The 21141-nt window shown below is 43.4% G+C and overlaps 1 protein-coding gene across 1 annotated transcript in view; it reads left to right on the top strand.

The window, feature by feature from the left end:
• The window catches only part of DAAM1 (dishevelled associated activator of morphogenesis 1), a 179131-nt gene that overhangs the window by 145953 nt on the left and 12037 nt on the right, over positions 1 to 21141 (top strand). Inside the window, exons 17-22 of the mRNA XM_060096127.1 lie at positions 1682 to 1766; positions 7019 to 7125; positions 8950 to 9038; positions 9895 to 10063; positions 13865 to 13972; positions 15920 to 15980. Coding sequence (XP_059952110.1) covers positions 1682 to 1766; positions 7019 to 7125; positions 8950 to 9038; positions 9895 to 10063; positions 13865 to 13972; positions 15920 to 15980 — 619 coding nt within the window. The remainder of the gene's footprint in view (positions 1 to 1681; positions 1767 to 7018; positions 7126 to 8949; positions 9039 to 9894; positions 10064 to 13864; positions 13973 to 15919; positions 15981 to 21141) is intronic.

Here is a 21141-nt window from a genome sequence, read left to right as displayed (position 1 = left end):
TGCTTCATGTACCCTTGTGTGGAGTGTTTCAGCTTATCATTAGATTCTCTCAAACATTATAACCACCTTTAAAATAAGCACCATGTCTTCTAATTATTTTTTAATTCTCCCAGGTCTAATGGGTGCTCTATACAGAGAGGAAACTCTGATGAAACAATGGGTATGAGAGCACTTTGGGAAGTTTCATGATAACCCTACTAAGCGCTGTTTATTTATCAAATAGCTGCCCTTGAATATTAATGTTACATAAGTACTGCTGCTTTTTTTTTTTTCTGGGTGGAAAAGTCTGCCTTGCAGAGTATACCTATAGTTTATTGAGCCCTTTCTATGGCCAGACACTATGCTAAACATGTCTCATGCATTATTTCACTTTATACACATACAAAAAATCCTTTTTTTTTTACATAGGTTATCATTATCTCTGTTTTATAGATGAAGAAACTGAGGCTGAAGAAAAAAATTTTTCCAAGTTTTCGGACACTGACCAAGAAGTGTCAGAGCCAGGCACAGCCTGTCTGATGCCAAAGTCCCTTCCTTCAAACGTTACACATGAAGGCTATATGCCTTGCTCTATATTTGTGTGTTCATGTCTTTATTCCCAGTCCTGAATGTCATTCTTCTTGAAGATCATAACTCGAAGAACAGATCGAATAATTGTACTAACACGTTAGTGGTAGCTTATAAGGAAGTAAGATTTTTTAAAGAAGTCTGGGTCTGATGCTTACAAGTAGAACAAAAGAATGACCCTATTGTTACAGCTAATAATCTGATTAAGATTTTTTGCCCTGGTTGACTTGGTTGTATGTAATAAAAACATATTTTTATAAGTATGTTTTAATTTCAACTCTTTTCACAGTCAGTACTTTGTTGTCCTGCCAGAATCAAGACATAAATCCTTAATATAAATTAGTAAATCATATGAATTAGTGGTAGACAGAAAAACAGAACACAGATTTGGGTTTTTGCTTAAATCCTTCCCTATGAGATATTAACTAGATAAGCATTATTTGTAAAAAGAATTTGGGATTAGCAATCAAGTGTCTTGGGTTTGTGTTAGATACTGCCCCTTTGTATATGTTTGACCTTGGGCAAATCACTTAGCCATTCTGAGCCTCAGTTTCTCCCTCAATTAAAAAAAAATCATCACAGTTAATTTGAATGCTAAATGAAATAATACATATGAAAACTCCTCAGCTATACATTTTATTTTGTATATCAACTATTCAGTTTTTTTAACAATAACATAGATCCTGCTAACCTTCTCAAAATCCATTTTTAATATGAGAGCGGACTTTAAACACTTTAAACTTTTTAACATAAGTTAAAAAGTTAGTTTTCCCCTTTCACCTTCAATTTGTGGATACTATATATTAAAGAAAACAGGTATGTGTGGGTGTTTTCCCTATTTCTCATCTTCCAATCCCTTGTTTAAGGAAACTAAATGGTAGAACATAACAGCTTTGTTCTCTGTGTCAGCAGAGCATTAGAAAGCCCTGAAAGAATGTTAAAGCCGTTTCAAAATACTGTTTTTAGGGGCAACATTGTCAGGAAATAAGCTTTCACTGAGAGATTTGGAGAAAAACGGCACTTGAAGCTGGGATAGCAAAATGAGTTACCTTGTATTAAATGTTTACGGCTCAAGCCAATATCGTTAACAACAAGTAAAATATTCTTTCTCCAGGTTGAAATTATCCAACGATGAAATCAAACGGGCAATTCTAACCATGGATGAGCAGGAGGATCTGCCCAAGGACATGTTGGAACAGGTGAGCTGCCGGGCAACGCTCAGGGCACAGGCGACACCGGACTCTCAGCAGGGAGGGGGTACTGAGGAAAGAAGTCTGGTTGTTACTGGTACATGATTTCCTCATCTCTGAATTGAGGAGGTTGAACCAAGGTTCCACACAGCTCTGTCAGAAGCCTCTAGGACTTGATTCTTCCCTTGTTTCCAAAATGATGGGTGAGAAGGATGGTCCAGATTCGTCAAATGCCTGGGACCCTCGATGCTGGAATCTGTCTCTCATGCTGCCTGCCATCAAGTTGTTACTCCTTAGCAGGTTATAGAAATCTACTAGCTTTAGTAGAAAATGTCTGTTTCACTGGAATATTGAGAATCCCAGCACTGTGAGGTCACAGGCTGCACTGCATGAACTGAGTCATCGCTTAATCCCTGACACAATTTGCGTCTTGGTCTTGGCTTACTGTTCCCACAGCCACAGAAGCCACTGTTAACCCCCTAGCGCTGTCATCTTCATCAAAACACTCATATGTGTCGTAAGGTGGGATGTAAACTTCTTGGGGCTGGGCCTTGTCTCCGTAAGTTGTATAGCACTCTTCTTGCATTGTAAATGGCAGGAAATTCAAATGCTGGGGATAGTAAGTATGGCGTAGATTTATGCACAATCAGTATACATCCTTGTCCGTGGTATTTGAAGATAATTTGTATTTTTTATGTCCAGGCAACAAGTTGGATGTCGTGTCCTAACCTCTCGTCATGCAGTGTTTCCGTAACATGCTCCATGCAGCCACTCCAGCTGTGTTGTGTGTTGTCAGCAGCTTGGTTCAGTTATTTCCCAAATGATACTGTTGATGATACCGTACTAGCAGATGCCCCAGGGATTGTTACCTATCTCTCAGTCTAGCCCTAAATTTTTCTGTGCATTGTGGGGACAGTCTCTGAATGCTCTAAGCCTGTTCGGTCTCCTTGTCCCTGCAACAGAATCCTATTTTGAGAGATTTTGGTCAAGAGGCCTCCATTTGTTAGAGCCAGGGCCACTTAAGGTCAACAGTGGACACAGGTGATCATGATTTCAGGCTGAACTTGAGGTATCACCTGTAGGCAGGCTCAGCTCCCAGGAGAAGAGGAAATGGATATTTCCAGTGGAGTGCCTGTATGCGTGTGCATTTTCCACGCTTCTCACTGATTTCCCAGAAGGCCTCAGATACCAGGCAGGGAGGAATGATGTGTGTGGTATCACCACACCTCCATGCACCCGCCCCTCCCTGAAACCTCTGCAGCTGCAGTCATCCTGGGTGAAAACCGTCACACTTAGCAGTGGAGAAACTTTTCTTGCTGTCCTTTTAAGTTTTGATTTAGTTCCCCAAATAGCTAATGACTATGTTTCCAGGTCCGTTCGATGCTCTGTGTATAAATAGTTTAAACGTTTTCCTTTTCTCGAGCACTTTTAGCTCCTCTGCCCACTCTTCCCTCCCTCGCGGAACACCAGGCAGAATAGAGCCTCTGCCCCAAGAGAATGGAGCCCAGCTGCCCTGTGTCCCTCCCTGGCCCCCAGGTGACCCTGTGCTCCAAATGCCTGCATCAGATATTGCTTCACCCAGTGTGAAGAACCAAGCAGAAAGCTGCTTTAGTCCTTAGGTCTTCAGCCTCTATCGATAAGGTCATATGCTTAAAATTCCACAAGATCTGTTTACTGTGAAATTGCAACCAGCAAAATTCCTCCTTGAGGGAAGGGATTTCAGAATCTTGCCAAAAGGGCTTGTAGTGCAAATAGAACGTACTTCAAATAAATACAAGTAAGAAAATCAGTCTACTGAAGCAGAATCTGGCCAAGTGGATACTTTTGACCTGGCCTCTGCTGATAGTTGTGGGTGTCTTGCTCTCTGCTCATCTCCCAGGCTCTTTCCTTTCTTTCTTCTTTTTTTTTTTTTTTTTTTGCTGTATGTGGGCCTCTCACTGTTGTGGCCTCTCCCGTTGCGGAGCACAGGCTCCGGACGTGCAGGCTCAGCGGCCATGGCTCACAGGCCCAGCCGCTCCGCGGCATGTGGGATCTTCCCGGACCGGCGCATGAACCCGTGTTCCCTGCATCGGCAGGCAGACTCTCAACCACTGTGCCACCAGGGAAGCCCTCCCAGGCTCTTTCTTTTCCTCCTTATTCTACCCCCCTTCCTCTGCTTCCTTTGCCTTCACACAGCGTCCTTTACTACTTGTTATGATCTGCATTTGAGCCACATTCCACCCCTCCTCTCCTGCTGCTTTTAGCCACTGAGATCAGATCTCAGATGAGATCCATACACTCCTCTTTCTTGGGATGCACACCTTTCTCCTTATCTCCAGGTGTCTGTCTGGCTCTTCATTCCTCTCAAAACTGTCCAAACACAGTCTGTTCTTGACTCTGACTTGAAACGGCCTGAGCCTTTAGCCTGTGCCTCTCACTGTGCTCTTGTGAGTAACAAGAGAAAGATGGTGTCTGTGTTATCCTGAACAGGGGCCTGTAGGCTCAGCGGGGCAGGTATGGGGGGACCCCTGAAACTAGAACTGAATTTCCTTGTCCAGAAGGAAAAAGTCCAAACTCAGGGGAAAAATAAGCCTTGTCCTCTCTCTTCCTCCTTCCTTCCCTTGCCCTACTACCTTCCCTCCAGCCCTGAGGAAGAACAAGAAGACACTTGTCCAATGTTACCGTTTGAACGTGGGAACATCCATGCCTAGAAGCTCTCAGGCCACCAGACCTGTGAATTCCCTGGCATCTGCTTCCATCTTTCCATCTTCCACCCCATTAGGAGAGAGGGGTGTCCCTGGCTTCTGCTCTGGCCCATCCTTTCCTTCTGCTCAGGGACCTCGCCCAGAGGGCCCTGCCCCTCTCCTCAAGGTCTTCCGCCTTGCCCTCTCAACATGTAACTTGTTCAGGTCCCAGCCCTTCCCACACACACCTCTTAAGACCGCACGTCCCCATCTGCTACTGTCCTCTCTCTTTTTTGACACAGCCAGTTCTTGAAAGCTTGTTCACTCTTCCTCACCTCACTGTCCATCCTCCTCACCTCCCTTAAGCTGTTCTCACTAAGGATATGAACTTTCTTGTGGACAAAGCCAGGGAGTACTTTGCAGTCCTTATCTTCCTTGACGTATTGGTGGTGTGTGACACCCATAGCCACTGGCCCCATGGTGAAACACCTCTTCCCTTGGCCCTGTGATTCCACGTAGGCCCCTCCACTGCCTTCTAGGAAGGTTCCTCTTCTTGTTCTCATCCCATCAATGCCAGCTTCTCTCCAGCCCTGCTTTTTTCTCTTGATGGACCCCCTGGTTACCTTACTCACATCCATGCATGTTGTAACCCACACCAAAGCTTTGTCTTCCAGATTTCTTTGGGATTTCAGACCCATTTGTCCACCTGCCTACTAGAAATCACGACTTGGTTCTCTTGCCAGTATTTCAAACACTAAATTCACCGTCTCCTCACCCACCTTCCTCCAACCTTCTCCTCCTGGGTTCCCTGTTACACTCTGTGTACATCATTGCCCAAGCCGGAAGCCTGGGCCTCATCCTTTTGACCCTCATCTACCACAGTCGACGAATCAGGCCAGTTCAAACCCCATAAATAGCCCTAGAACCTGTCCACTACCCATTCCAGGCCGCCACCGTCTCTCACCTGGATTACTGCATCAACAATCTAATCACAACCCCCAGTACTTTTGATCCTTTCTAATTCTTTCTCCATTCTGCAGGCAGAGTGTTCTTTTTAAAGTGAAAACTCATTCCCCTGCTTGAGGTTTTGAGTTACATCCCATGCCCTCAAAATAAAGACTGAATTTTTTGCAAGGCCCTTGCTCCTCTCTGACCTTGCCCACTGCTGCCCTCCCCCACTGCTGTGGTGGCCGCTCTTCCTCCTGTGTAAGTGCTGCACTGCCCCTTCCAGAACCCAGCATGATAAGCACTCTGCCTGGAATATATTTCCAACCTCAAACCATTCATCTCCTTCCCTGTAGTTCCAATTCTCTTTCTCTGCTGGTGGTACCCAGACTGACTGCCTTTTCTGAGATCCCTCAATTAAATCCAACGAACATTTGAAAACCTGCTAAATGGACCACCCAATGCCAGCATCAAGTTTATGGGGAGGATCTCAGGGTCCAGACGCTCAGTGTAATTTTTTTTTTTAAAGTCCAAGAATATTTGATCTAGAAAATAGCACACAAACACAGCCCTGGGCATACACATACACGTTTGTGCCTTTAAAGAAAATTAGACACATACAGAAGTGCTTTTTCTACTTTAAATATTATTGCTATCTCTTCCACATTCCATGCTCATTTCTTCGTCCAAAATAAAATATGGAATCAAAAACTTCACATCCCATTGTGTTCCTCTCACCTAACTCTACATGGAGCAAAAAATGAGATGGAATTAGATAAGCCAAAGAAATAAGCAAATTGATTAGAAAATACACATAAAATTACTCACTTCAGCATGATGAAATGATGTAATAGGATGTAATGATGTAATAGGAAATGATGTAATAGGAAAAAAACAGAGCTGGAAGTCGAGACCTAGGGTCTATTTCTGAAGATCACACACACTTGCTTTATAATCCTGGGTGAGTGACCTAATCTCTCTGTAGTTGTAGTATCTTCTCATGAGAAGGTTGAATCTCCAAGGCCCCTCTAATGGACTATGTAAAGTGGGTCTTAGTAAAGAACTTCCCAATTCTGATTTGAGGGGCACTATAGAACACATAGTTACCAGAAATGAACCTTACACCAGTTTAACTACTTTCAAGTAAAAATAGAAAGGGTTTTTTCCCATTTTATTGAAATATAATTGGCATACATCACTATAGATTTAAGGTGTGTGGCAGAATGGTTTGACTTACAAATGTGAAATGATTTCCACAAGAAGTTTAGTTAGCATCCATCATCTCATATAGATAAAAGTTTTTTAAAGGCAAAAAAACAAAGCAACCTTTTTTTTCCTTTCTGATGGGAACTCTTAGGATTTACTGTCTTAATAACTTTCATATATATCAAGCAGCAGCGTTAATTATAACCATGATGTTGTACACTACATCCCCGTTACCGATTTATCTTGTAACTGGAAGTTTGTACCTTTTGGCCCACCTAAATGGAAAGATTTAATCACTTCATTGTAGCTGAACAGCCACCTGCGAGGAGAGCTTATAAATTAAAAGTTAAAATTTCATCTTGGGACAAATTGAACTGAAAGCGTGAAAAATTAGGGCAAGAATTTAAATTATAAACCTCAGTTTTAATATTTGCATGTACTTTTTAGCTCTTGAAATTTGTTCCTGAAAAAAGTGACATTGATCTGTTGGAGGAACATAAACATGAACTGGATCGGATGGCCAAGGCTGATAGATTCCTTTTCGAGATGAGCAGGTGAGTTTGAAAATGTTTAAAAAGCAAAGATGCCCCTGGCCTTTCTAAGGAAGTGAATCTTTTGATTCCTGTTGAATTATCTGGGCCAGTTAATCTGCCTTAACTTGAAGCCTTTTTGAATCCCCAAATCTCCTCTAGTCTGAGTTGTGTGGAACTTGATTGTTTTGTTTATGTGAGTTCTTGCCCATGGGTGAGCCAGGGTCTGAGTTTCTTCACAGTTCTCTCTATTTCTGGGCCTCTTTGGCTCATGTACTTTGACCTAATCAAGTCATAACTTTTCTGGGTTCTAGTCAGTGTCATTCTCCTCAGCACTTTGATCCCTTGGGATTCTAGCCCACTCCTCCTTATACCTCAACATCTCAAGGTTGTTGTAAAATAGAAAAAAATGGGCAGACTCAGAGGCTCAACGTAGAGCCCACATAACTAAATAGCCAGGGTCTGGATGTCAAATCATGACACACGCAGACATCACTAATCGATCGTGGCACTCTTCCCATGGAACCTTGGCAAGCTTTCTCAACCCTTCTCCAGAAAGCCCCGCAGCAGCTGCTGCTCCATAATTGAGTTTGGCCTGTGAGCTGAGTTGCTTTGCCATCCCAGGCCTAGCGAATTGATTCTGCATTAGACAAGGACCAGTGATCCTGAAACCCTCAGTCAACCCCCGGGCAGAGCTCCTCCCCTGAGTGCCAGTGGCCTACATGGTGGCCAAGGTGAACATGCCACTCTGCAGTTCTGCCATATCTGGACTTACTTTTGTTGTTTCACCTCAACTTGCCATTTTTGTATACTACTGTAGAACAAAGGATGGCTTTGAAATTTTGACACGTGTGCCCAGCAACCCTTTGTGTGGACAAATACATGGCCACCTGCAATAACTGCCCCTTAGTAACTATCTAGATCTTTGCGTGCATCTTAATCCTGCTATCAGCCCTGCCAGGAGGGCTGTCAGGCAGGGAGGTATTCTCTGCCAGCAACTGGAGGAGTTAAGGTTCCTGCCCAAGGTCACCTAGTAAGAGCAGAACCTAGCCTGCATCTGTCTGATTTTATGGTATAGTTTTGGATGAGGGCTGATTGCTAGTCCTACTGGGCTGAAGTTTCCACCAGAGAGCAGGTTAGGCAGCGATTTCAGAAGGCCTGGGCAGGTTTGCCCACCCTCACCCGCTCAGAAACACCAAGCAGCCTGTCTTGGTGGTGATCACAGGCCACTTCCCTGTTATCTCTAGTCGCTAGTCGCTATCCTGGAAGGCAGAGCTTTCCAGCCCTGAGGGGTGCAGCTAGGGACCTAACTGTGAAGAAAGAGGAAGGTTTGGGGATGTGAGTGGGGAGAGGATGGTGTGAGGAGAGAATGCCGGAGACAAGTTTTACCCTACAGTTCTGCAAGGCACACTTTGTGGCGAGTGAAGCACCATGGCAGGAGCGCAGGCAACTGCCCCTCATTTGCAGCAGAAGCGGGGAGTCTTTACATTCTCATTCCTTTTTATCGCTTTTCTGTTCTCAAGAGCTACTAGGACTCTGAGGAAGTGAAGGGGGCTTTAGTCAACGGCAGTTAGTTCTCACTTTCTTTTAGCAATTGCATAAGCTGATTGGAGCTGAGGCCCTGCTGCACTTGCCCGAACACTCCCTGTAGGGCACTGGGAAATGGGCTGTCCAGGCGCAGTTGGCCTCAGGCCCTGTGCTCCTGTCCAGGAGAGGAACTCTGTGTGTGTGTGTGTGTGTGTGTGTGTGTTGGGGTGGGAGTGCTCTAAGGTACCATCACCTCCATATTCATTGAGTGAACATAGGTGTATTAAGTACATGTTCATTAGTTGATGCTTGCTCTTACAGAATTAATCATTATCAGCAAAGACTGCAGTCGCTGTACTTCAAAAAGAAGTTTGCAGAGCGTGTGGCAGAAGTGAAACCCAAAGTAGAAGGTAAAGTCAAGCTGCCCAGACTGGCAATGATGTTCATCTCAAGTGCCCATTTACAAGCGGAGTGCAAGTAGTGCATATAGTAAACTGGATCCCTTTGGTGATTTTTTTTTTTTGCTTGAAATCTGTTGGAATGCTGGCAGATAATCACTTAAGGTCTGTCCTTGGCTTAATGGCCTAGCCTGGGTTCTGGAACTCATAGCACACTCCCTGGACTCCTCTGCAGAACTGGGCTTTTGCTATCTGGGTGTTGGTGAGGAATTTATTTGATCGCTACTGGCATTAAACCTACAGTTAGCTTTCTCGTAATGGGGCCTTACTGGATTTTTCTGAGGGAAGATTTGAGGCTGATATATGGTTTGATTTTGAGGCTGTTAAATTTGTAGGTGTTTGAAATGTGGGCAACTGAGGAGCACAGCCACAGAGTGCAGGATGACTTTGGGGTCCTGATGACACCTGCTAGCTGTGGCATGTCACACGTTTTTGCCCAGTTTTTCTATCAGTGGAATTGATCAATTGTCCTGTGATCTGACTCACACCGGGCAAGAAAGTGTTTGCAAAGGAATGTGGAAAATGCAATAGCTGCTCTATGTATTCCTAACTGCTTATGGTCGGTGAGTCAGCCAAGAACAAGACTGAGAAAGGCTAGGGTTGTGCACCTGTCTCTGGGTCTCTTGAACAATTTGAGCTGGCTCTCCTTGCCCCCTTGCTCTTGGCTTCTGGTAAAGGTGTTTGGAAAGTGCTCCCTGGTAGTCTAACAGCCCCATCTTACATCTTAAGTATCTGTTATCAGGTGTGTGGATTTAGGATGGGTATCATTGAAAAGTCTTGTAATAGTTTTATGTATTTTGTTTTGAAGCAATTCGTTCTGGTTCAGAAGAGGTGTTTAGGAGCAGTTCCCTGAAGCAGTTGCTGGAAGTGGTTTTGGCATTTGGAAATTACATGAATAAAGGCCAAAGAGGCAATGCATATGGATTCAAGATATCCAGCCTAAATAAGATTGCTGACACAAAATCCAGTATCGATAAGTAAGTATGGAAGATCTGGGAGCTTAGGTCGGGGCTCAACTTTGCACCCTCTGGTCCTCCTGGGCCTCCTCATCCCGAAGTGTCTAGTCTGCACTTCTCCTTCTCCTGCTCTTCCCTTCTCCACTGACTCCTCCCTTCCTGTCTCACGACCACACGTATCCCCAGGTTCCCACTGGGCCAGTTATCCTTCATTTTCATTCCACAGGGATATCATCTAGTCCAAGGTTTTTGTGTTTGGGGTTTTCTTGAGTAAACTTATTACAGTGTAATACATGAAAGACAGGTTCACTCACCATAAAGGTACAGCTTGATGACTTTTCACAAATTGAACACATCTGTATAACTAGTGCCCAGGTCAAGAAACGGAACCTTACCAGCACCCTAGTAGCCCCCTCACGGCCTCTCCTAATTGCTACCCCTCCACAGAGATAAAAAACTGACAGCTGATGACAGAATGTGAAGTTTGTTGGCTTTTTAGGTTATGGTTTCCTTGGTACCTGGAAGCTAGCAGCTACATTAAAAAATGACAATGTATAAATGCATTTTGGCTGTTGGTATTCAGCTGCTCATCCCAAGACTCATTAAAATGCTTCCTGGAAAGTGTGTTTTAGGTGAACAGATTGCTGTTAGAGACACCAGAAGGTGAAAATGTGCTAGTGTCATTTCCATGTAAGGGCATTAGGCATTTTAACTCTAGCTTCCCTGCGAGTTGTGTTTCCCACTGACTTGGAAGGAATTTGTTTCTAAGGTAAACTTCTCTGTAACCCGAATTATTTTTAGAAGTATAGGCTGTTCACCCTAATTATTCCCAACCAATGAGACTCTTTATTCTATATTTTCTATAGGGTCAGTGAAGCATAGCATTATGGCAACCCTGAATCCATCGTATAAGAAACAAGCAGTATGTTCAGTTGTGGGGCTAAACCTTATTTTTGCATTGTGTAGAAATAGATGAACAAAGCACAGCTGATACGTTCTATCAACACCACCTTATTTTTCTTTGAATTTTATTATTTTTTATACAGCAGGTTCTTCTTATTAGTTATCCATTTTATACACATGAGTGTATATATGTCAATCCCAATCGCCCAATTCATCCCACCACCTCCCCCACACCCCCGCTTTCCCCCCTTGGTGTCCATACATTTGTTCTCTACATCTGTGTCTCACTTTCTGCCCTGCAAACTGGTTCATCTGTGCCATTTTTCTAGATTCCACATATATGTGTTAATATATGATATTTGTTTTTCTCTTTCTTACTTCACCCTGTATGACAGTCCCTAGGTCCATCTGTGTCTCTACAAATGACCCAATTTCATTCCTTTTTATGGCTGAGTAATATTCCATTGTATATATGTACCACATCTTCTTTATCCATTCGTCTGTCGATGGGCATTTAGGTTGCTTCCATGACCTGGCTATTGTAAATGGTGCTGCAGTGAACATTGGGGTGCATGTGTCTTTTTGAATTATGATTTTCTCTGAACACCACCTTATTTTTAATGTAAGCACTTGATCCTTTCAGAGCCCGTTCACATTTGATTGTCACAACAACCTGTGAAGTCCCCAGGCCAAGTGTTGTATCACCTGTTGTCAGATAAAGAAACTGAGGCAGGGTCAGGTGGCTCATTTAGCTTGTCTGAGGTCACAAGCAGCAAGGTGTTTGGCCTTACATGTATTTGACAGTTGTTCTAGTGGTCTGCCCACAGCTCTCCTCTGCCAACAGACTGATTTTATTTGGAGGTTGCCGTAAGTAACTGCAGCATCTTACTTGCATATAAAGAGCAGCCGTCTTTTAAGGAACAGTATTCTCTTCAACTGGGCTTGCAGGCTGGGGAGGAGGGAAATCCTCACCACCAGTCAGTCCTATTCTCTTTCTCTTTCTCTCTCTCTCTCTCTCTGTCTCTGTCTCTCTCTCTCTCTCTCTCTCTCTGTCCCCCCCCTCACACACACACACACACACACACACACACACACACACACACATTTGCCCCCCACCTTCCAACTTACTGATAAGCTGGCACTTACTACATGATTATCTGCTAGTTAATGATATAAAATTTATCCAATACACAATAAGCCTTTTCAAAACAATAAATTAAAAACATTTCTGATCTTCTTCTTTTCCCTCTTCACTCTGCATTAAAGGCTTGTTTCTGGTAATGACCAGAGAGTAGTCAAATGTGAGGCTGTTTAGTTGTTGTTTTTATTATTCAGGAATTTATATTCACTCATATGAGGTGCTATTTGGATAGCAAACAAATGTGGTTTGCTATCCAAATGTGATCTGGTTTTAAGTCTTTCTACACTAAAAAAGGCGTATATGGTTAATTAAATAAATTTCTCTGACTAACAAAGCATTTCTCTGAAATAATGAAAGAAAATGGCATTACTCTTTCTCGTGATGGTTGCTGGGATTTTGCCTCTCATGCAGCCGGCACATGGCAGACACATAGATTCTGTGAAAGGCAGAATTGAAGTGGAACAATACAGCTGAACACCTGCAAAATATGTGGCCAGAACTATTAGCCACTGTTTACTTTGCTGAGCAATGGTTTTCTAATTATTAGCACAAGAAAAATAAGGGGAAATATTTTTCCATGTGGGCCAGTTGACTCAGAGGAATAGGATTGCATTGACTCCTAGGAAGCTGCAAGGGTAACCAGAAATGGTTTGCACTGCTATGGGGAAAAAATTGTTTGGCAGCTCTGCTTTACCTTTGTTGGGGGCGGTGTGTACTTAGCCTTGTGGATTAGCAAACTGCCTAAAAATTATGGAAATGTTTTTAAAGAAATGCATTTGTGTCCTGATTATGCTAACTTTCAATAGCGTAAGTGCTTCTTGATCTTGGCTGTTAGTCTCAGTGGGGAGTTTTAAAAAAATACCCACACCTGGTCCCACCTCATTCCAATGACTGAATCTCAGGTTGGCCCAGGCATCTGGGGTCCAGGTGATTGTAATGTGCATCAGAGTCGGGGACCAGGCTACGACAGTGTGGCCTCATAGGTAGTGTTATCAGATGCCTGCCTTTTCAACCCAGGTCAGTCAAGGTTCAGCCCTGTCACCACCAAAGAGGGAGCTGGTTGTGCAGTTAGGAGCTGAAGTGTTGCTAAAATTAGGCTGTGAGGGTATCATATCCATGATGGCACAGTCCTGGCCCATTTCCAGGTCCTGCCCTGAAATAGGGGGCATTCTAACTTTCCAGCCATCCTTTACTGCCACAGCAAAACAAATAAGGTCAGAAGGGGAAAGAGCAAAACAAATGAGTCAGAAGGGGAAAATGTTATCACCCAGTTGAAAGAAACCCTTAAATGAGAATTGTCAGTAATTTTCATCAGTGAGTTGCTGCTCTGTACTTTCAGACTTGAAAATTAGCCGTCCTCTCTAGTGGATTAAACATCCCTCGCTCCCCACCCCACCCTGCTTGTTAGGAACTTGCAGGGCAGGCCTCGCCTTTGGGTGGATGCACTGTGAAGGGATGTCCCCTTTGGCAGTGGTTCAGACTCCTTTCCATCACCCATCGCATTACGCAGATTTTGAAGGATCCCCATTATGGGCCCAAAACGTAATTCTTATCCCCTGCCCTTCCCTTTCAGAAGATGTGTGCTTCTTTTGACATGTATTTTTGTAAATCCCATGAAGGCTCTCCTCCCTTTCTCTTAAGAATGCCTGCCTTTCAGGAACCTACACATTTTGAAAGTAATGCAGGGATATAGCATTCTTGTGGAAGTAATCACTTGAATATACAAATCATATGCAGATATTAACCATGTTTAATACTCTCTCCTTCTGTAATTGTAGGAACATTACACTTTTGCACTATCTCATAACTATTGTGGAAAATAAATACCCCAAGGTTCTTAATCTAAATGAGGAGCTGCGGGACATTCCTCAAGCAGCAAAAGTAAAGTAAGTACTTAGAGTGAATTCTTTCAGTTTTTTAAATCCGTTGGACTGTGGTTTAGCCCTTGAGATAGTTAGCGTTGCATGAAGAGGGTCCTTCTGTTTGCTTTCCCCTGAACAGTGTATGAAATAAAGTTTGAATAGTATCCAAGTCACTCAGATGTGTTACATGAGTTTGAATATACGGTTGACTCTTGAACGGTGTGGGGGGGGGCGGCGGTTAAGGGTGCCGAATCCCCACTGCACAGCTGAAAATCCAACATATAACTTCATAGCTGACCCTTCCTGTGCGGGGTTCCTCAGTACCCGTGGTCCCACATCTGAGGATTCAGTCAACCACAGATCATGTAGTACATAATTATTGAAAAAACATCTGCATATAAGTGGACCCACACAGTTCCCACCTGTGTTGTTCAAGGGTCACTGTGTACTTGTTCTAGCTGTTTCGGAATATTCCTGGATGCAGTTTCTAACTTCTACAAAACCTAATTTTCTGAGTTATGAAGAGTCTAGGGAAGCAGTGTGGCTTCACTAGTAGTTGGAAAGGGTGGTTCTCTTAAAATACAGGTGGGAACACCCTTAGTTAAATGAAGATATGAGGATACATTGTTAAGCAAATGGAAGTCCTGCAGGTCAGGGTGTTGCTAGTAATTTTCCCATGTGTACACACTCCCAGAAACCAAGCAACCTTTTAATGGAAAGCAGTCTTTATGCAAATGAAGGAACTAAAAATAAAGTGGAAAGTCACTAAACTTTCCCCACAAACTTCACACCACTTTGCAGAGACCTCATGAGGGGCAGGCACTTTTCCTTTCTGTTCCTTCTGCTTCCTTTTGCCCCCACCCCGCCTTTTTAAAATATTTATTTGTTTTTGGCTGCATTGGGTCTTGGTTGTCCCGCGCGGGCTTTCTCTAGTTGTGGCAATAGGGGACTAAGCTTTGTTGTGGTGCGCGGGCTTCTCATTGCGGTGGCGGAGCACGGGCTCCAGGCGCGTGGGCTCAGTAGTTGTGGCTTGCGGGCTCTAGAGCACAAGCTCAGTAGTTGTGGCGCATGGGCTTAGTTGCTCCGTGGCATGTGGGCTCTTCCCCGACCAGGGCTCGAACCCGTGTCCCCTGCATTGGCAGGCGGATTCTTAACCACTGTGCCACCAGGGAAATACTCCACTCCCCTTTTTTAAAAACATATTTAAACTGCACCTTTTTGCAGTGATTTTAGAAAGCCTGATGGGCAGGCTAATTTTTTCCCTCTGTAGAGTTTGGTAGAAATGTACCGTGTAAGACATGAAATTACAATGTTGAAGTAAATGAAGTGTCAATGAATTTGTTTACATGTGAATTCTCTGCGAGAATTAAGTTGTAATCTCTCATGTTTAAAAGCTGTCAAATAAAAAGCATTATGGGAGAAGCCCAGGAAACTTTCTCTGTTTAAAAAAAAAAAAAAAAGTAAATGAAAACTCATTAGTAGAACTTTAAGAAAAATCACTGTTGATTGAAATGTAGGCCATCACCTTGTAATATTCATACTACCAGAGCATTTATGAAAAGCAATATAATAATAATGAAGAGCACAACACACGATTGTGGATCAACTGTTTCTTTTCCTTGTCCAAAGGGAGCCACACATGGCAAGAAATTTATTTCCACATACAGTAATTTGCTTAAGTGAGATTTTTGTGAGATTGAAACATGACATATTTCTATTCTGCCCTTTTTAACCTATAAATATTATACCTGCTGGCTGTGGGAAACAAAAAAAAAACATAATTCCATACCTAAATTTCATAAGTTTAAAATGTTGCTGTCTTTCTGTGAGATCTGAACACTGAAGGGAATTTTAAACATTTAAAATGAAGTAGTGTGGACTTCCAAGCATGAAATATTTAAACTCATCATATATTTAATACAATAAGTGTAAGTCCCATGTTGGTTACTAAAATGTTGCCATTTACAACAGCATGACTGAGCTGGACAAAGAAATAAGCACCTTGAGAAGTGGCCTGAAAGCAGTAGAGATGGTGAGTATGTTTCTCGTTCTAATTCCCAGTCCCTTCACTCTCTCTGGTGCTGGTGATGGCATCCAGTAGAGGAGTTGCTGGTTGCCTTGGCATGCAGGATAAACATTTATTGTTTAAAAAAAAGAAAAAATAATAATGCAACAACAAAGGAGCAAAGGCAGGCTGTGTTTAGCCTGGTGATGCAGTGGCAGGTGGCAGGATGTCATGGGGGCATCACGGGAACAGGAACTGGGAAATTGGACCCAGAGTTCCACCACTTTCCTACTGTGAGGCAGGACTCATGAAAGTGGGTTGGCTAGAGAGTCTTCAAGGTCTTCTCGGTGTTTCTGTTTATAAATGTTTACTCTTAGAGCAATGGAACTTCTCTGTTGTCTTTGAGTTGGTCCCTTGGGGAGTATTTTTTGAGCACTTTGGGGGTACAGTCCATTCTCAAGGCGAGGGGATCACGATGACTCAGAATCCTTACCCTCCAGGTGTTACAGTGGCCAGAAGCAGTCAGCAGTTCACCTCCTAAGTGATGACAAAGGTGCCTTGAGGAGGATCGGGGATTTAGGTTAGCCCGAGGCTTCGGGAATGGCTGGCGTGTGTGAAAGGAAGCTTCTTCTCTGGATGAGATGAACTTTGAGCTGTGGCTTAGAAGGAGGGTAGGGTGAACTTAGGTACAGAGGAGGGAGGCTGTCCCAGCTATACGAGATGACCTGGGCCCGGGCTCCATGGAAGGAAAGCAGGTCAGGGTGCTGGAGGCAGTGGAGCCGGTGGAACTAACCAGACTGTGAGGGCGCAGTGCCCCGTGGGTACTGCACGAGGGCTGCTGACAGGGCGGGGGCGAGTCAGGGTGAGAAGCCTCGCTCGGGAGAGCAGAGCTCTGGCCTGGCACTTGGTGAAGGAGGCTGGTCTACAGGCAGCTCGGGAAGGTGCCCCACAGATCATTTATTAGTAATGCCAGGAGGACCCTCCTCCTTTTTTAAAAAATAAATTTATCTATTTATTTTTTATTTTGTCTGCATTGGGTCTTCGTTGCCGCTTGCCGGCTTTCTCTAGTTGAGGCACGCAAGCTTCTCACTGCGGTGGCTTCTTGTTGCGGAGCACGGGCTCTAAGTGCGCGGGCTTCAGTAGTTGCGGCACCCGGGCTTCAGTGGTTGCGGCACGCGGGCTTCAGTAGTTGTGGCTCGAGGGCTTAGTTGCTCCACGGCATGTGGGATTTTCCCAGACCAGAGCTCGAACCCGTGTCCCCTGCATTGGCAGGTGGATTCTTAACCACTGCGCCGCCAGGGAGGTCCCACCTCCTCCTTATAATCGTAAAACTGTGCCATAGAAAGTAGTTGACTTCATTAAAGAAATAGCTCTAATAAAAATTAGAGTCACAGTGTCTAACCTTTTCTATTTTTAATAAATTAAGGAGCATGTAAGGTTTTCTTTTTTTCCTTATTTTGGGGGAGGGGGGTAGGGGTGGGTCGCTGTTTAAAAAGAGCAGTAGATACTCTTTTTTCAGCCCCTGTGGGCTGAGAGACTGAGTGCACGTGGAGGACGGTCCTCGGCTTTCAGAGACCAAACTGGATAAGGGCAGTTTGGGACGAGGCTTGTGTTATAGCCTTCACTCTGCGGCCATTTCCTCCCAGTGGAAAGCTTTCTTGAGACTAGCATGGCAGTGACTGACAGTCCTAAAGCCTGACAATGGAGGCTCTGACCCCTGCATCTGAGCTAGTTCAGAGCAAGGCATGAGAGAGCGGTCCCAAGGAAGTTATGTGTTTGGGGGTTTATTAAAGGTTGTTTTGCTGAAATCTCTCTAGCCCCTGGGTCCTGTACAATGTAACACACTCTTCACAGGAAAGGGGCTACAGAGGCCTCCCCCTCCCTCTGGCAGCTTAAATGTTAAGAGGAAGGAAATATTGAGAGGCAGACTTTAATCCGTCCAAACATTCATGTGTCCCAGTTGTTCTTTTCACAGATCGATTACATTGCTTGAAGGTATCAAAGACAGAAGTCTTATGGAATTACACATTCATGAAACACTTTAAAATTGCTTTCACATCTCTGCACTTCACACACATACATATACTCCCTTTCCAGGTCAAAGAACGAGGATTGTGGCAATTTCTTTTAATCAGAGCAAGTTTCATGATTTTTAAGAGTATTTATTTATTTTTAAACATCTTTACTGTAGTATAATTGCTTTACAATGGTGTGTTAGTTTCTGCTTTATAAAAAAGTGACTCGGTTATACATATGTTCCCATATCTCGTCCCTCTTGTGTCTCCCTCCCTCCCACCCTCCCTATCGCACCCCTCTAGGTGGTCACAAAGCACCGAGCTGATCGCCCTGTGCTGTGCGGCAGCTTCCCACTAGCTATCTGTTTTACATTTGGTAGTGTATATATGTCCATGCCATTCTCTCACTTTGTCACACCTTACCCTTCCCCCTCCCCTTATCCTCAAGTCCATTCTCTAGTAAGTCTGTGTCTTTATTCCCGTCTGTCCCCTAGGTTCTTCATGACCTTTTTTTCCCCCTTAGATTCCATATATATGTGGTAGCACACGGTATTTGTTTTTCTCTTTCTGACTTACTTCACTCTGTATGACAGTCTCTAGGTCCATCCTACAAATAACTCAATTTCGTTTCTTTTTGTGGCTGAGTAATATTCCATTGTATATATGTGCCACATCTTCTTTATCCATTCATCTGTTCATGGACACTTAGGTTGCTTGCATGGCCTGGCTATTGTAAATAGAGCTTCAGTGAACATTTTGGTACATGACTCTTTTTGAATTATGGTTTTCTCAGGGTATATGCCCAGTAGTGGGATTGCTGGGTCATATGGTAGTTCCATTTGTAGTTTTTTAAGGAACCTCCATACTGTTCTCCATAGTGGCTGTACCAATTCACATTCCCACCAGCAGTGCAAGAGAGTTCCCTTTCCTCCATACCCTCTCCAGCATTTATTGTTTCTAGATTTTTTGATGATGGCCGTTCTGACCGGTGTGAGATGATATCTCATTGTAGTTTTGATTTGCATTTCTCTAATGATTAATGATGTTGAGCATTCATTCATGTGTTTGTTGGCCATCTGTATATCTTCTTTGGAGAAATGTCTATTTAGGTCTTCTGCCCATTTTCGGATTGGGTGGTTTGTTTTTTTGATATTGAGCTGCATGAGCTGCTTGTAAATTTTGGAGATTAATCCTTTGTCAGTTGCTTCATTTGCAAATATTTTCTCCCATTCTGAGGGTTGTCTTTTCATCTTGCTTACGGTTTCCTTTGCTGTGCAAAAGCTTTGAAGTTTCATTAGGTCCCATTTGTTTATTTTTGCTTTTATTTCCATTTCTCTAGGAGGTGGGTCAAAAAGGATCTTGCTGTGATTTACGTCATAGAGTGTTCTGCCTATGTTTTCCTCTAAGAGTTTTATAGTGTCTGGCCTTACATTTAGGTCTTTAATCATTTTGAGTTTATTTTTGTGTATGGTACTAGGGAGTGTTCTAATTTCATACTTTTACATGTCCCTGTCCAGTTTTCCCAGCACCACTTATTGAAGAGGCTGTCTTTTCTCCACTCTATATTCTTGCCTCCTTTATCAAAGATAAGGTGACCATATGTGCGTGGGTTTATCTCTGGGATTTCTATCCTGTTCCATTGATCTATATTTCTGTTTTTGTGCCAGTACCATACTGTCTTCATTACTGTACCTTTGTAGTATAGTATGAAGTCGGAGTGCCTGATTCCTCCAGCTCTGTTTTTTTTCTCAATATTGCTTTGGCTATTCAGGGTCTTTTGTGTTTCCATACCAATTGAATTTTTTTGTTCTAGTTCTGTGAAAAATGCCAGTGGTAGTTTGATAGGGATTGCATTGCCTCTGTAGATTGCTTTGGATAGTAGAGTCATTTTCACAGTGTTGATTCTTCTAATCCAAGAATGTGGTATATCTCTCCATCTATTTGTATCATCTTTAATTTCTTTCATCAGTGTCTTATAATTTTCTGCATACAGGTCTTTTGTCTCCTTAGGTAGGTTTATTCCTAGGCATTTTATTCTTTTTGTTGCAATGGTAAATGGGAGTGTTTTCTTAATTTCACTTTCAGATGTTTCATCATTAGTGTATAGGAATGCTAGAGATTTCTGTGCATTAATTTTGTATCCCGCTACTCTACCAAATTCATTGATGAGCTCTAGTAGTTTTCTGGTAGCATCTTTAGGATTCTCTATGTATAGTATCATGTCATCTGCAAACAGTGACAGCTTTACTTCTTCTTTTCTGATTTGGATTCCTTTTATTTCTTTTTCTTCTCTGATTGCTGTGCCTAAAACTTCCAAAACAATGTTGAATAATAGTGGTGAGAGTGGGCAACCTTGTCTTGTTCCTGATCTTACTGGAAATGGATTCAGTTTTTCACCATTGAGGACGATGTTGGCTGTGGGTTTGTCATATATGCCCTTTATTATGTTGAGGAAAGTTCCCTCTGTGCCTACTTTCTGCAGGGTTTTTATCATAAATGGGTGTTGAATTTTGTCAAAAGCTTTCTCTGAATCAATGGAGATGATCATATGGTTTTTCTCCTTCAGTTTGTTAATATGGTGTATCACATTGATTGTTTTGCGTATTTTGAAGAATCCTTGCATTCCTGGGATAAACCCCACTTGATCACAGTGTATGATCCTTTTACTGTGCTGTTGGATTCTGTTTGATAGTATTTTGTTGAGGATTTTTGTATCTAAGTTCATCAGTGATATTGGCCTGTAGTTTTCTGTGGCATCTTTGTCTGGTTTTGGTATCAGGGTGACGGTGGCCTCGTAGAATGAGTTTGGTAGTGTTCCTCCCTCTGCTATATTTTAAAGAGTTTGAGAAGGATAGGTGTTAGCTCTTCTCTAAATGTTTGAGAGAATTCACCTGTGAAGCCATCTGGTCCTGGGCTTTTGTTTGTTGGAAGATTTTTCCTGTGATTTTTGTTTTGTTTTGTTTTTTCGGTACGCGGGCCTCTCCCTGTTGTGGCCTCTCCCGTTGCGGAGCACAGGCTCTGGATGCGCAGGCTCAGTGGCAATGGCTCACGAGCTTAGCCGCTCCGCGGCACGGGGGACCTTCCCAGACCTGGGGCACGAACCCGCGTCCCCTGCATCGGCAGGCGGACTCTCAACCACTGCGCCACCAGGGAAGCCCTTGTTGGAAGATTTT

The sequence above is a fragment of the Mesoplodon densirostris genome, chromosome 4, assembly GCF_025265405.1.
Source record: "Mesoplodon densirostris isolate mMesDen1 chromosome 4, mMesDen1 primary haplotype, whole genome shotgun sequence".
NCBI lineage: Eukaryota > Metazoa > Chordata > Mammalia > Artiodactyla > Ziphiidae > Mesoplodon > Mesoplodon densirostris.
The sequence above is the reverse complement of the archived record's forward strand: the minus strand, read 5'-3'. Positions and strand labels throughout refer to the sequence as shown.